The 14,039-nt window shown below is 52.2% G+C and overlaps 1 protein-coding gene across 3 annotated transcripts; it reads left to right on the top strand.

Moving 5' to 3' along the window:
• The first annotated feature begins 8,862 nt into the window (after window positions 1–8,862).
• LOC123190595 (receptor-like serine/threonine-protein kinase SD1-8) lies at window positions 8,863–13,666 on the top strand. Of its 3 annotated transcripts, XM_044603264.1 has the most exons (8): window positions 8,863–9,323; window positions 9,427–11,585; window positions 11,705–11,839; window positions 11,915–12,039; window positions 12,136–12,352; window positions 12,479–12,716; window positions 12,833–12,962; window positions 13,029–13,666. In XM_044603264.1, the coding sequence occupies exons 2-8, from the start codon at window positions 10,283–10,285 to the stop codon at window positions 13,350–13,352; spliced, it is 2,472 nt and encodes an 823-aa protein (XP_044459199.1). In that variant the 5' UTR covers window positions 8,863–9,323; window positions 9,427–10,282; the 3' UTR covers window positions 13,353–13,666. The 3 variants fall into 3 exon arrangements, with proteins under 3 accessions (XP_044459199.1, XP_044459198.1, XP_044459200.1); XM_044603263.1 differs by having other exon boundaries at window positions 8,863–11,585; XM_044603265.1 differs by having other exon boundaries at window positions 8,868–11,585; window positions 13,050–13,666.
• Window positions 13,667–14,039: the final 373 nt, after the last annotated feature.

The raw sequence follows: 14,039 nt of genomic DNA, 5'->3' as shown, positions 1-14,039 counted from the left end.
AATAAAAAGCAGACCTGTGTGAGTTTTACGAAGCAGTTTTTGGCAATCTTAGGATCAGCACAACCTATACATGAAATTAAGTGCTATAGGTAAAAAGACCAACACCAAACCATAAGCCCTCTATGCCACCGCCAATTGCTAGATTTCCACCGGCGACATCCTCCGGCTACCTGCTCCTCGCACGGTCTTGCGGCCTCCTGCCATCCGTTGCCACCAGCCGATATCCCGCTGTCCGTTGCGCCACCAGTTGGTGTCCCTGCCATGGGAGAGGAGAACCTGGGGGCGCGTGAGTACAGGCTACGGGGAGAAGATGGGTTGGGGCGAGGGCAGGGAGATAGCTTTACCTGGGTCGTCGTTCAACGCTGTCACGGATGCGGCACTCCTGCTCGTCTACCTCCCACTTCTATCTCCTCCTGGAATCGGTGAAGAAAAGAAGAGACGACAAGGGCGCAGATCCACGAGCAAGCGGATCCGACAATGGGGAGAAGGGTGGGAGCGGTGGAGGTGGCTGGGCGGGAGGGAAGCAGGGGCGGCGGCGGCGGTGGAGCGAGAGATGGGGGCGGCGCCAGGGGTGGATCGAGAGGAGGGTTTTTTTTCGTGCGAGGGAGGCTAGGGCGTCGTCCGATTTTTTGTTCGCTAGTCATAGTTGTCCCTGGTTAACCTACGAAATTTCGTAGATTTTTTTATGACGAAAAAAAACCAGCGGAGGTGCGACGAAAATTGACCGGCGGAGACTACCAACTGCTCCATCAGGAGTAGAGATTGTAGTATGGTTGCTAGCGTAGGCCTAATCTGAGAGGTAAACATTGTAGTAGTCAGGAGTGCCAAGGGGTTCATCCAACCCTACTCTCACACTATAAGAGCATCTCCAGCCGTTGCGCCCTCAAGACGCGCCGAAAATCGCCGCTTGGGGGCGAGCCGGCGTTTTTTTCGGCGTGGGGGCGAGCACGTCCCCAGCCGTCGCCCCCCAGGTCGGGCCCCAGACGTCCCCACAGTTCGGTTAAATTTCAGCAAACACGGCCAAATTTCAACAAACACAACATATTTCGGCGAAATTTAGACTTTTTTTACAAGAATAAAATGGACGGAAAAAACCCTAAACTACGGGCCAAAGTAGGCGCTGAGCAGGGCGTAGTTGTCGCCGGCGTCGTCCTCCTGCTTCTCCTCCTTGACACGGCCGGCGCCGCTGCTCGACCCCTCGCCCCGGCGCGCTGCTTCACAGCGGCGGCGTTCGGCAATCTCCTCCAGGGCGCGGCACTGGCGGTCCAGCTCCATGCGCGCGTAGTCCTCGCGCGCCCACTTCAAGACGGCCTCTTCTTCGTCGTCCTCCTCGGCGAGAGCAGGCTCTGGCTTCACGGCGGCGAGCCCCGGCTCCGGCTTCACCGTCGCCAGCCCTGGCTCCCTCGTCGGCTTGACCAGGCGGGGAGGGGCCGAGGAGGAGGAGCCACGGCCACCGTCGTTGATGACGAGGCCGGCGCCGTGGGTGCGCCTACCGAGCGGCGTCTCGAACGGCTCTGGCTTGACGCTGACCAACGCCGGCGCGCCGGAGGAGTGAGAGGACGATCGGGTGGAGGAGGAAGAGGAGGATGACCATCCCATCATCCTCCTTGGCAGCCACGCGCCGCCGCCCCGAGCGGTCGGGTACTCGAACGGCAGGTCGTTCCCGCCCTCGAGGTGCGCGAGGACGCCGCTGAGCGTGCGGCCCGGGAGGCCCCACCACAGGCGGCGGCCCTTGCTGTTCTTGCGGCCGCGCGGCGTCGACGCGTTGTTGGTGGAGGCGAGCCACTCCTCCTGCCGGCGTCTGAAGTACGCGGCCCACGCCGCGTGGTTGCCGGTGGCGTACTCCGGGAGCGCCCGCTCCTCGGCCGTCAGGGACGCCCAAGCACGCTCGATCTCGGCGTGGAAATAGGCGGGCGTCTCGGGGACGGGCAGAGGGGGGACAGGGACCCCGCCGGCGCTGAGCCTCCACCCGACGGAGCGCGTACGTCGGGCGGCGCGAGGTAGTTGGCCTCGTGGAAGAGGTAGGCCTCCCACTCATGCAGCGAGCGGCGGCCAAAACCGTTGGCCGCCGCCGCGTCGCCGGGGTACCTCGTCCTCATGGTTGCCGGGGGGAGAGAGAGGGGCTCGAACGGCGGAGAGAGAGAGGGGAGGAAGTGCGGCGACGAGGAGTAGGGAGATGGGTGCCTCACTGGCGCGGCCAGGTTCGCCTTTTATAGCGGCTCGGGGGCGGCCGCGTGCGAACACGTGGCGGAAGGCGAGGCGGCGTCGCCGCACTTCGCCGCCCATGAATCAATGGCAGGCTAACCGGCGGCAGCCTTGGCATTGATTCCCTGCGGGAAAACAGAGACGATGAGGATGACCAGGCTTCGTCTCGCTGACGCGCCGGTCCCGCCACTCTTTCGCGCCAAAACGTTCGCGCCGGCGCCCCCCAGCGCGCCGGATTCGGGTTGGGTGCGTCGGCACCAATTTTAACCCAATCCGGCGAAAAACAGGCTTGTGGGGACGCGACTGGGCCGATTTTTCGGTGCCGGTGCTAAAAAAACGGCCTTGGGGGGCCTGTTGGAGGCGCGGCTGGAGATGCTCTTATTCGTCGATGTGATGCCTCCGGCACCGCTCTTGCATTACGTGCAGAGCATTGCTATGCAGCCGATGCTTTCAGACGATACTCAGACGACGTTGCTCATCAGGCCGTTTGTTAATTAGATTCATGTCAATCTCACGGTGTAGAGTCTGCGCCGGCTGCACATCGGCCATACCATGTCGTGTGTACATCAATTTCGTTACGTGCATCTTCACCTTGGGCCCTGGACAATGAAGCCACAATTGCTGGCCAGCCCCAACCGTAAGATCGACTGTGCGGACAACAGTAAAGTAGCAATTCTGGTATAGTTTAAGCAACATAAGAAAGTGATCATAAACGGTAGAAAATAAATTATAGTATAATTAAGCAGCTTCATAAGGAATCGAGCAGAACTATTGGCTTTGACAACCCATTTTTTTTTTGGAAATGGAGGCATATACCCTTGGCCTCTACATCATGATGATGCATGCAGCCATCCTATTAAAAAGCCACAAAAGTATTACACAGATCTGATGTGCACACTAGTCGAGCCATGGCGCGCCTGTCGTTCACTGCGACGACGTCGCTGCTTTACAATGATCTTTGAACCACACACGTAGCGAGACACGTAGTCGATGACGCTGCATGGCCGGGCATCGCCAATGTAGGCTCTGTTGTTGTGGCCATATGAGAGGCCAGTGGCCCCAATGGCACTCCATGACTGGGCATCGCCGTAAAGGAGGCGGCAGGCCTCAATTCTCGGCGGGTCAGCAATGGTGCCGACGAACAAGGCACGTCCACCAAACCCTTGTTGCATGGGCATGGTGATCCCCGCTTCCAAATCCACCCGGTGCGCCTCGTAGCCACCCCGAATAGGGTTTTTACTGTCAAACGGGACCTGGCGCGCCAAAACCAGTTCCCCGCCATTGTCCACTAGTTTTATGGTCCGATCGTACCGCATGTTAGTAGAGCCCAAATCGCCCAGCCCGGCCGCCACCGCCAGCCGCGGCTGCCGCTGGCTGGTGTCCAGCGCCATGATGGCCTTCTCGGTGACGCAGTAGAAGCGGCCGGCGAACGGCAAGGTTGCTATGATCATGTTGTCCCATATGTGGTGCAACCGCGTCCACTGCTTATCGCCGGGCTTGGCGGTGGCCAGCCAGGTCCCGCCAAAGTGGAGGGCCACGGTCGTGTCGTCGGCGAGACCGGCTCCAAACACTTGCAGGAACTTCAGCGTGTACCCGCTGGTACGCTGTTGGCTGCTCGCCGTGTACTGCAGCGTGGTCGCGTCCGGGAGGCCGGTGAGCTGCCGGGTGAGCGGGTTGAGGAGGCGGATGACGTAGCTGCGCCTGTCGCACAGCACGATGAGGCCGTCGGAGGTGGTCCCGAACACGTGCTGATAGCAGAGCTCCGGGAGGCTCACCTTGAGGCGCTCCCCTGTCGAGACGTTCATGAAGGTGCGGCGCTTCCGGACGTCGCCCATGGTTTGCGGGAGCATGATCCACCGCCGGGGGTGGAAACGGCGGTCCAGGCTGCCGTACGCGTGCGGGGACGCCGTGCACTGCCGCCACGTCCGGCACACCCCGCGGAAGCGGAGGTAGTCGGCAACGTCGTCCGCGAGGACACGCTCGGCGATCAGGCCTGCCGGCCCGGCGATCAGGTCCGCCCAATCCCTCCTGCAAGCCCCATAGTACGGTAGAATACCATCAGGTGAGAATAGATATTCCCGTCATTGATCAGGGTAACAGGAACTCCACTTTACCAGTTAGGCTGCGCTTGGATTGCCGTTTTCCAGCCATCTACACGTGTAAAGTATACCCCCGTAAAAATAAAACGGACGAGCTACTTGGATCGTCGTTTTTGCGTCGTAACTTTTACACCGGTTTCACTTTACACTTGGATATCGTTGGTATTCCGTCGGTTTGCAAAACACTGCTATGTCCGTCGTTTTCCCTAGTCGCTGGCATTCCGCCATTCTTGCTCGGTCGTGATTGACTAGGTAGCCACAACCAAGGTAAGTGCCGCAACGGCTCAACCGGAGCACGCCGAGGCCACCGCCACCGCTCGCCGGAGCGCCGCCGTAGTTCCCCGGAGACACCATCATCACCAGCGCAGTCGCCTCCCGCAGTCCTGCCGCATCAGCTTCACCACCACGGCCCGCCATTGACGCCGAGTGTCCGCAGCCACCACCATGGGTGCTTGCGCGCCGCCGAGCTTCGAGTCGACGGTGCCGCAGCGTCCGCGCCGCTGCCGGAGCGCGTGCGCTCGCCGCCACTGCAACCAAACACCGCTGCAGCACCCAACGTCCGCCTCCACCACCACCGGTCCACGGCGTCCCCGCTGCCGCCGGATTGCCTTCGCCACTGCAGCAGGATCCTGCGTCCGCTGTGGCCGCGCTGTGACGACGCCTGGCGCTCGTTCTTCTGGTAGCCAACGGCATAGCGCACGGGAGAGACTCTCCGAAACAAGCAAAAATCCGACGAACCAAGCGCAGCATATACATGTGGGAATATCCGGTTGTATTTTACAAATCTCCTGTAATATACTACCTCCGTAAACTAATATAAGAGCGTTTAGAATACTAAAATAGTAATCTAAACACTCTTATATTAGTTTACAGAGGGAGTACAAGGGTATTCATATACGGATGTAAAACTTCTACAGGGATTCCAAGCGGGGCCTTAGGGTCGATGGGGTTCCCGGCGATGCGTGCACGCTTTTCTTGCCGGCAATACGTTTCCACGACTTGGTTAGGCAGCCCAGTGCTCGACGCCATGTTGTTCCGGCAAGACTTGATCGATCTCTGCCGCCGTAGTGCACCTCAGATCAGAAGCCGGTATGCTAGGCACTGGGGTAAGATTGCGGTCTTTTATGGGCCACCTATGTGAAGGAGTCCGTAAGAACTCTGACTCCCGAATAGGCCTACATGTATGGTCCAGAAAATCAGCTCAAAAAGATCTGCATCTGTATCTATAATTTTTACTTTTTATTATATATTTTTTGTACTAATTATACATTTAATATTCTTGCTTCGTCACATAGTTTTACAAGAAAATTCCCTTACCTTTCAGAAAATCAACCCGCAGTCCATGGTACGCGTACGCATTGCTTGCTTCAGCTAGGGTCCTGCTTCGGGCCTGGGCCACAACCTCGCTATGGTTCCTGCACACCCATCCTGCCTTGACCGAGAGCAACTAATCAGCGAGTACTCCTTCAAAAGCCCTCGCAAGGGTCATTTTTCGTGGGTTGGCAGCGCGTCATTTGACGCGCTCTCAGCCGCCGTCACATGTCGCGTTATTGGCGCTCCCTTCAGATTTTATTAATTTTTTTGTATTTTCTGTTTTTCGGTATTTCCCCGGCTTATCTTAGGTTTTGGACCCCCAAAAAATCAAACTTCTTTTTGCACGAAAAACGTGTTTTATTTTTTCCCCTTCCGCGATAGGCACATTTACTTATCACGGAGCCATAGAGCCAGGCGCTAGGACGTGCTTGCCCCTTGTTTAGAGCTTGCATGATCGTGTCAGCATCAGTCGGTCTGTCATCGAGCTGCGGATTGTGTTGACCAAGTAGGTTCTTCACGGGCCGGCGATGGTGATATGCCTTTTGTGCTTCAGTTCAGGCTACGTCGCCTCCTGAGTCGACCGACATGGGCAGGGTTCTCTTCGATGAGGTCTTAGTCGGCAGTGGTGTGCTCCGCCATCGGTGTTGGTCTTTGTGGTGACCACTTCGACATGCGACGACAGACTCACTCTGGAGTGTGGTGACCACCCAAAGGTCTTACAACGTTACCTTCTTGAACGCATTGTGCCGATATGCTCGGTCTGTTTCTTTAGAGTGAAAAACTTAGATTCTGGTCTTGGGTGGATGGATCCGGTGACGCCGACGCATGAGCGTCAGTGTCTTCCCCAAAGTGTTGTTGTTGAAGAATTTTGTCATCCGCGTGAATGTGATATGATGAGATGGTTGGTGTGGATGGTCACTTGTGTAATTTGCTAATCACGGGTCTGGTCGTTTTTCTTTTCTTTCCTCGCACATGCATAGTTTTGGTCTTATTTGACTTTGCTATTTGCCACCGTGTATTTTATGTTTGTGCATTGATTTTGACGTGTATTCTAACTATACAGAACCCAGGTTTATGCTCATTGATTTTGTATTCTCTTGATACTTTATTTTAAGCCTTCATAAAGAAACAGACTTTTGATAGAACAAGGAACTAGTTTGCAAGCAATCTTGCACAACCCAGTAAGTAAGTACACATGCCATGCTCACCATCCAGGGCCGATCGCACGCTGCTCTCGACAATTTCTTTCTGCAAAGAACCTTTATCGCTGACCCGTTTCGACGAGAACACACGAGTAGCACAGCTGCACAGGCACGGATGTCACGAGTTGATGCCCAGAGAAACGTGCCGCCCATGTTCATGATGAAGAGAGTGACGGTTGAGCTGCGCGCTCGACGGTGGCGCGTTTGCTGGAGCGGCAGAAGGCTCCGTGACTACCAAATCCTTGTCAACACAAAGACAAAGGGTCCCCACAAACCACGAATTAGATAAACACAGTACAAATACTACAACCTTCGTTCACAAATACATATAAGATGTTTTAAAAAAATTCTAAATTGAATGTATATAAACACGTTTTAGTGTGTTTGTTCACTCATTTCAGTTTGTATATAGTCCATATTTTAAAACATTCGAAACATCTTATACTAGTGAAGGTAGGGAGTAGAAGATAAATCCTTCGATGGATTTAGATATAAATTTGTGTATTTAAAAGACAACAACCTAAAAAGCAAATGTTCCCGAGTAGCAATTCCCGTTTATTGTAAAAAAAGAGGTACAATGACACACAGTATTGTGCAACTATTGTATACAAAATTGTGGAAGAGGGATGCCGCAGGAGGTGACGGTGTTGCGGGCGAAGCTGCCCGCGAAGTAGCGCCGGTACCTCGGATTGGCCAAGTACATGCAAAGGAACTGTTTCTGCGCCCAAAGGTTCAAGCAACACAATACCGAGGGCGCAGTACCGTACTTGTTCGCCGTCTGGCAAGAAGTAAGCCTCTCCGGGTGTTGTGGCTTTGCCGCCATCGCACCCGCCACCACAACCGCTACGACCAGCACCCACACGGGCACCGACACTGTCCTGGCCATGATCTTTCGCGACTACAACTCCTCCCTAAACACAAAGTCTGGCAAGGTAAGCAAAGCGAAGCACACCTCTCGTATTTATATGCAACAGCGAGGCATTTGCAGGCAGTGTGTACTATGCATGAACGCTACTAAACTAAGCCTTGGGTGTACGCTTCACCAAGCATTCTTAGCCAGAAATCACCAATGGATCCATTAATATGATACCAATTTTGGCACTGAAATTCTAGATTCTACTGTGCCAAATTGCATTGCAGTTATGTGGCTAGTTGGATATATGGATGACCAGCTTACTACTTCAGTCCTGCTTTATTTGTCCCCTTTTTATTTTTTGTCAAATTTGACCATAGATTTAACTAACAAAATGTTAATGTATGTCATAAAAAATTATAGCATTGGATTTATATTTGAACACAGTTTTTGGTAATATTATTTTTCTATGTATAACTTATATTTTATAGCTAAAATCACGGTCAAAATATGACCTGAAATACGAGGGGGCTAATAAACCAGGACGGGGTAGTAGCTGAATACCTATATATATAGTTAATACCAATCAACTATTAATTTAGTCCATTTTTTACCATGACATTATAGCATGCCAAATTATAATGCATTGATATGGATGACTACAATTTTATAATGGAGTACTTACAAGACGGGTACCTGGACGCCATCACATGCATCCTTACGGGCTAGTATTTATTTGTGGCATCATATGTTTCTTGTATATCATTTTAGAACTTGGTAGATGGCTATTAAAAAGAAATAATTAGATGAAAAGGACAGCTAAAGATTTCTGGAAATAGGAGAGATAGCTCACATTTTTTCTTCGTTTTTGGTTCACCATGTTTGCATCATCTTGGTCAGGGATTAGTAAAGTAAAATGAACTTTTTACACGAAGGACCATCACTTATGGGAGGGAATCGGATCTTCTAACATTGAGAAGGAAAGTTAGAGAAGCTATAATACCTAACTTTTCTTCTTTCTATCCATATGATTATGACTAAAACAACTTAAATTAATTCACAAATTGATGACGATGGTATACATTTATCGTAATTACATACAAACAAAGTAAATAACCTACTACTATCTACTAACGGTCTCTAACTTTCCTTTTTCATTTTATACTAGGCTAACACTATAGGACGGTGATTTTTCTTGTCAATGTTAGAGAATCCATTCTTTTACTGGAGTACTTTTTTGGAGTTTCTTTTCTCTGCCAAAGACATTTACCTCCCGCCGCCGGCGAGCACCCGACGGCGTCGCCGCCAAGAGGCTGCCGGGGACACTCATTCGCCGCCACGGCCGCCCCGTGAGAGCGCCCGTCTCCAAGTGCCTTAGCTCGCTCCGCCGCCTCTCCTCTCTTGCTGATGAGGCCGTCGGTCCACAGCGACCATCCGCCACGGGCACCTCCTCCATCTCCTGCGGCGTCTCGTGACCTGCCCTGAGCTCTCGTCGCCGGCCGGAGCACGGTAGGGGCTCCGCGCTGTCGCCTCCCCTCCTTCCCCTTCCTCGCGCGCCGTACTCCCTCCCCCAACCTTCGGTCGCCAAATCGTCCGGCGAGGTGGTAGACGGCTAGACGCCCACAAGGTGTTTGCCAAATTGCCCAAGAGGTATTTTTTTTAATTTCTGGATTCTTGGCATCTACGATTTGGTTTGCTCAGTGACTTAGGCCCCGTTCGGATTCCCTCCCACTCCCCAACTCCGCTCATGCAGCCATAATCTGAGGAGTGGCTAGAATGACGCTCCCCGCGCTCCGCTCCGCAGTGGGGGAGTGGAGGGTTGCCCAACAGTGCCTTACTATTACCAAGTAAGTATTGGTAATTGTTCATGGGAACTTAATTTGGCCACCAATGATCACAATGTTGCTTGCTAAATAGTTTAGTGATTGGATATTAACCACGATAATGTGACAATATATATGATTACCAACCAATGTTCAGCTTGTAGTAATAACCAAGGACCTTGGTGACTAAAGGTCTAAATCTCTAGTAGTTATATAATAGTCCATCGCAATACCCAGTCTTAGTTTTTCCTCATTCAGTAGTTTCTTGTTAATGAAAAGCTAGATTATCCAGTAACATTTGTAGAAAAGTCAAATTTTCTTACATCTAGCTGACATGTTGACTTTTTCACTGATTGACCTTACCGTAATGATGGACCTGTAGTATTTTATCCGAACAGTCACAGAGGAATGCAGCGTACAGCTAGCTAGTAGATCTGAATGCAGAAAATACTACTACTCCACTAGAACGTGAATGTTCCTTAGCCTGCAAGGGGTAAGCTGCATGGACACATATATATTGCATCCGCAGTTGCACACTTGCAACTTCTATATACGTGTAAAAATACCACATCTAGTTCGTTCCCTCCAATCGAGGATAAGTGGACAAATTCAAACTCTGACCTGGCTAGCTTATCTCTGTCAGTCAGAGTCTTGGCATTGTTAGTTAAGAATTCCTGTATCAGATCGCCCCTCGATAAGTACGGTGGCCTAGCTTAGCTGTTGGTGCATTCCCTTGTAGCCAATTTAGCCATAATATTTTGCTTAGGAGTAGGAGGAAGGTCCCTAATGATGGCAGTAAACTGCACTCTTCAAATCCTCCTCCTCCTCTTGTTCATACTCCTCTCCCCTGTAGCCATCACCGCCGGTGCTACTGACACATTCGGCAAGGGCCAGAATGTCACTGACGGCGAGACACTCGTCTCGGCCGGTGGCACGTTTACACTGGGATTCTTCTCTCCCGGTGCGTCGGCCAAGAGATACCTCGGGATATGGTTCTCGGTGTCCAGCGATGCCGTTTGCTGGGTGGCCAACCGTGATCACCCTCTCAAGGACACCTCCGGCGTGCTGTTGGTGGCCAGCGACACGGGGGACCTTCTCCTGCTCGACGGCTCCGGCGAGGTGGCGTGGTCATCCAACTCCCCCAACACCTCCTCAGTGGAGGCGCAGCTTCTGGAGTCTGGCAACCTGGTCGTACACGACCAGAGAAGCAAAACTATCCTGTGGCAGTCGTTCGACCACCCATCGAACACCTTGCTGCCCGGCATGAAGATGGGCAAGAACCTGTGGACCGGCGACGAGTGGTACCTTACGTCGTGGCGGTCGCCGGATGACCCATCTCCGGGGAGCTACCGCCGCGTGCTGGAGTACGCGACTCGGCTGCCGGAGGTCGTCCTCTGGCAACAGGACGCCAAGGCGTATCGCACGGGGCCGTGGAATGGGCGCTGGTTCAACGGCGTCCCGGAGGCCTCGACGTATGCGCACGATTTCCCGCTGGACGTGACGGCCAGCAAGTCAGAGATCACATACGGGTACACCGCCAGGCCAGGCGCGCCACTCACCCGTGTGGTGGTGACGGACGCCGGCGTGGTGAGGCGGCTGGTGTGGGACGCGAGCAGCCTGGCGTGGAAGACCTTCTTCCAGGGGCCAAGAGACGTGTGCGATGCCTACGGAAAGTGCGGGGCATTCGGTCTATGCGACGCCAGCGCAGCGTCGTCGGCGTTCTGCGGCTGCCTGCAGGGGTTCAACCCCGCGTCGCCACCGGCGTGGTACATGAGGGAAACCTCGGGCGGCTGCCGGCGAAACGTGCCGCTGAACTGCGGCGGCAACGAGACAGCGACGGATGGCTTTGTGCTGGTCCGTGGCGTGAAGCTGCCCGACACTCAGAACGTGTCGGTGGATATGAGCATCTCGACGGAGGAGTGCAGGGATAGGTGCTTCGCCAACTGCTCCTGCCTGGCTTACGCATCCGCTGAGATCCGAGAAGGTGGCGGTGGCAGTGGCTGCATCATTTGGACGGGTGACTTGGTCGATCTTCGTTACGTGGACCGAGGGCAGGATCTGTACCTCAGGCTGGCCGGGCCTGAAATAGGTATGAAAACAATGACAGTCAACCTCATTTTTCAGTACATCAGTTCACTGGCTTTAGGCGATAGCTTTAAGGGTTGACTGCATGATCACACCAACAAGTATTTTCTTCTTCTGTAACAGCTGTGCCAAAGGGCTCGAAGTTTGCTATTGCGACTGTTCTTGCGCCGGTAGCTTCCGCTGTTGCTATAATACTTGTCTTGTTATTTGTCATTTGCTGGAGAAGGAAGCACAGAATCTCACGTAAACGACTAAACGGTACTCTGCCGTAGCTTCTAATCTCTTTGTTTTTCCTAATACACTTGCATAAATCTAACTCGGCTCAAACTGCAGATGGTATTCCACAAAGTTCAGCTATGACAGTTCCCTCGGTTGATCTGCACACTCTAAAGGAGGCTACACTGAATTTCTCCGAGAGCCATGTGATTGGTCAAGGAGGATTTGGCATAGTGTATAAGGTGTGCGCGCATCCATTTGATCCCCTCATCCAATTAAAAAGAATTTTTATAGAGATTATAGGCTAATTAAGAGCTTGATAATGGTACACTCACCAGGGCCAATTACCTGACGGGAGAACGATTGCAGTGAAGAGGCTTAGGCAGTGTGCTCTCACAAGGAAAGGCAAATGCGACTTCGCAAGAGAAGTGGAGGTGATGGCCAGGCTCAGGCATGGCAACCTTATTCGCCTCCTTGCCTACTGTGACGAAGGCGAAGAGAGGATACTTGTCTACGTCTACATGCCCAACAAGAGCCTCGATCTCTACATATTTGGTACATATACTTGCACAACTTGTCTTGCCTCTTATCAGAATTTGGAGCAAAATAGATCATTAGGTTCTCCTCTGTTTGTCTTTGCATTTGGTTTGCCAACAGCAAAAAAATGTTTGCACATTGCAGGTGAACCCAGCCTCCGTGCTACGCTGAGCTGGAGGCAGAGGTTGGATATCATCAACGGCATTGCACAAGGCGTGGCGTACATGCACGAGGGATCGGGCGAGAGCGTCGTCCACAGAGACTTGAAGCTTCAAAACGTGCTGCTAGATGACAATTGGCGGGCCAAGGTTGCGGACTTTGGCACCGCGAAGCTGTTTGTCGCTGAGCGGGTGGACTCTAGCCTCACCATCGTCAACTCACCGTAAGCCACTCTACTCTACTCTCCGTTCATATCTGCATGATTTTTTTTGTTTCGTTTGCAAATGTTGGGTGGGCTCAGATGATTTTACTGGTGTGTCATGTCTGTTGCAAAAAAAGTGGATATGCATCGCCAGAGTCATTGCGGGCGGAGATGACGCTCAAATGCGACGTCTATAGCTTCGGAGTCGTGCTGCTGGAAATCCTTAGCGGGCAAAGGAATGGCGAGACGCAGAGGCTCCTTTTACATGTAAGTAGAAACTGCATTGCCTCAATTGTCTACGGTCTTGGCCGTATCTCATGAAAATTATGTTAGGGATTCTCTTGTGTTTTGCAGGCATGGGGATTGTGGGAGCAGGACAGGAAAATGGCGCTCCTTGATCCGACGGTGAATCTCCCTCCCCTCTCCCGGCCTGATTCCGACGTAGGCTCTGAACTCGAGAGGTGCATTCAGATTGGCCTTCTCTGCATCCAGGAATCACCCGACGACAGGCCGGCCATGTCTGATGTTGTCGCAGTGCTAACCACTAAGACCTCACAGATCGCTCGGCCCAACAGGCCCGGAATATACAACCAACGAACAAGGTTTGTGACAGGTCAGGCGGATCTCACTAGGACCACAACGATCGATCTCGAGTAGAAAGATTTGAAATCAGAGTTTAGAAGAGCATGAAATGCCCAAGTGAGCTCATTTTTCGTTTATTTTGTTCCGTTGGCCGCTAGTAGCGTATTCGAAGATGAAGATATGTTCTACCAGAAAGTGTAACTTCCTCTGTGTTATCCTTTACTTGATGTGTTCCTTGTCCATGGTTAAAAAAACGCAAATGGTAAGGAAATGCTGGCATTAAAATGTACGTATACTCGCGATCTCTTCTCACAGTTTGAATTTGGGCTGTTACTAGTGGCACATGCGTGAGTGAATAATCGAGGGGAAACATGCGTTGGTTTTCGATACTAATGACAGACGGTGTGTGTTCATATCTTTGATAGGTAGGATTGTTGTCTCCTGAAATGGGCTATGGTAAGGCAGATCTCGGGATCATCAGTTCATCATCCTAGACCCAGCTGCTGGAGTTCTACGGTTGTCCTGGAAATGGGTCGCTGCAGCTTTTAATCCAGAGCAACTCAGAGTTTTCTGAACAAGGCAGGACTCAATACACTATCAAAATAGCTACTACCTCTCTTCCAATGAACATTTAAAATTGTCTTACATTTAGGAACAGAGGGTGTAGATTGTATACGTAACAGTTGCGGCAAACTTGACACTGAAAAACAACCGTTCAAATTTTAGTGTGATGAAGACGAAAATTATGTAGATTTAGAAGAA

This window comes from Triticum aestivum, chromosome 2A, assembly GCF_018294505.1.
Source record: "Triticum aestivum cultivar Chinese Spring chromosome 2A, IWGSC CS RefSeq v2.1, whole genome shotgun sequence".
Classification (NCBI taxonomy): Eukaryota; Viridiplantae; Streptophyta; class Magnoliopsida; order Poales; family Poaceae; genus Triticum; species Triticum aestivum.
Note: the sequence above shows the minus strand (reverse complement) of the source record. Positions and strands in the feature narration are given on the sequence as shown.

What these genes read in the sequence shown, in the direction of transcription:
- LOC123190595 (XM_044603264.1), top strand. Translation starts at nt 10,283, where the DNA reads ATGATGGCAGTAAACTGCACTCTTCAAATCCTCCTCCTCCTCTTGTTC. An exon ending in CTCACCATCGTCAACTCACC is followed by an intron (nt 12,717 to 12,832) that starts GTAAGCCACTCT and finishes TTGCAAAAAAAG; the next exon opens with TGGATATGCATCGCCAGAGT. An exon ending in CGCAGAGGCTCCTTTTACAT is followed by an intron (nt 12,963 to 13,028) that starts GTAAGTAGAAAC and finishes AAATTATGTTAG; the next exon opens with GGATTCTCTTGTGTTTTGCA.